Source organism: Rhea americana, unplaced genomic scaffold (assembly GCF_003343005.1).
Source record: "Rhea americana isolate MKP2758 unplaced genomic scaffold, rheAme1 scaffold_821, whole genome shotgun sequence".
In the NCBI taxonomy this organism is placed as follows: domain Eukaryota; kingdom Metazoa; phylum Chordata; class Aves; order Rheiformes; family Rheidae; genus Rhea; species Rhea americana.
In genome coordinates, this window is record NW_028187003.1 from 3,968 (window position 1) to 5,455 (window position 1,488).

Sequence of the window (1,488 nt, forward strand, 5' to 3'; positions counted from 1 at the left end):
CGTCTCTCCCTGGGTCCCCATGTGTGCCTCCACGTCCGTCCCCACGTCCTTGTGTCCACCTTGTGTCCCCGTGTCCACCTCTGCATCCTGTCCCCCTGTCCTCGTGTCTGTCCCCATGTCCTTGTGTCCATCCTGCGTCCCTGTGTGTCCCCATGCCCATACCCGCGTCCTCGTGTCTCTCCCTGGGTCCCCATGTGTGCCTCCATGTCCGTCCCCACGTCCTTGTGTCCACCTTGTGTCCCCGTGTCCACCTCTGCATCCCGTCCCCCTGTCCTCATGTCTGTCCCCATGTCCTCGTGTCCATCCTGTGCCCCTGGGTGTCCCCATGCCCATACCCGCGTCCTCGTGTCTCTCCCTGGGTCCCCACGTGTGCCTCCACGTCCGTCCCCACGTCCTTGTGTCCACCTTGTGTCCCTCTGTGTGTCCTCGCATCCATGGCTGTGCCCCCGTCCCCACCTCTGCATCCGTCCCCATGTCCTTGTGTCTGTCCCCGTGTCTGTCCCCCCCCCCGCCCGCAGTCTTCGTGTGCCCGGGCACGCTGCAGCGCATCGGCGAGGCCACCTCCACCCACGAGTCGGAGCACCAGGCGGGCGCCTGGTGCAAGGACCCGCTGCAGGCGGGCGACCGCATCTACGTCATGCCCTGGGTGCCCTACCGCACCGACACGCTCACCGAGTACGCCTCGTGGGCCGACTACGTGGGCGCCCGCCACACCACCACCTACCGCCTGCCCAACCGCGTCGACGGCACGGGCTTCGTGGTCTACGACGGCGCCGTCTTCTACAACAAGGAGCGCACGCGCAACGTGGTCAAGTACGACCTGCGCACGCGCATCAAGAGCGGCGAGACGGTGGTGGGCGCCGCCAACTACCACGACACCTCGCCCTACCGCTGGGGCGGCAAGAGCGACATCGACCTGGCCGTGGACGAGGAGGGCCTGTGGGTCATCTACGCCACGGAGGGCAACGGCGGGCGCCTGGTGGTGAGCCAGCTCAACCCTTACACGCTGCGCTTCGAGGGCACCTGGGACACGGCCTACGACAAGCGGGCCGCCTCCAACGCCTTCATGGCGTGCGGCGTGCTCTACGTGGTGCGCAGCGTCTACGCCGACGACGACAGCGAGGCCGCCGGCAACCGCGTGGCCTACGCCTTCAACACGCGGGCCAACCGCGAGGAGCCCGCCGGCCTGCCCTTCCCCAACCCCTACCAGTACGTCTCCTCCGTGGCCTACAACCCCCGCGACAACCAGCTCTACGTGTGGAACAACTACTTCGTGGTGCGCTACAGCCTCGAGTTCGGGCCGCCCGATCCCGGCGCTGGTGAGCGGCGGCAGCAGTGGCCCTGGCGGAGACCTGCCGGTGGTGGGGCGGGGTGGGTGGCTGCCTCGGCCCCATGAGGAAGGAGCTCCAGAAGGTCTGGAGATGGTTGGATGGAGGAGCCGAACGTCTAGGTTCATCGGGGGGTGGGGGAGCTCCATAGGGTTTGGGG

At 67.7% G+C, this 1,488-nt stretch overlaps 1 protein-coding gene across 1 annotated transcript in view; it reads left to right on the plus strand.

Annotated features, from left to right (window-relative positions):
• Positions 1–7: 7 nt before the first annotated feature.
• LOC146585308 (adhesion G protein-coupled receptor L1-like) overlaps positions 8–1,488 on the plus strand; it is a gene marked incomplete at its 3' end in the record, with an annotated part of 14,038 nt that continues 12,557 nt past the window's right edge. The window contains exon 1 of the mRNA XM_085323194.1: positions 8–1,354. Coding sequence (XP_085179320.1) covers positions 20–1,354 — 1,335 coding nt within the window. The remainder of the gene's footprint in view (positions 1,355–1,488) is intronic.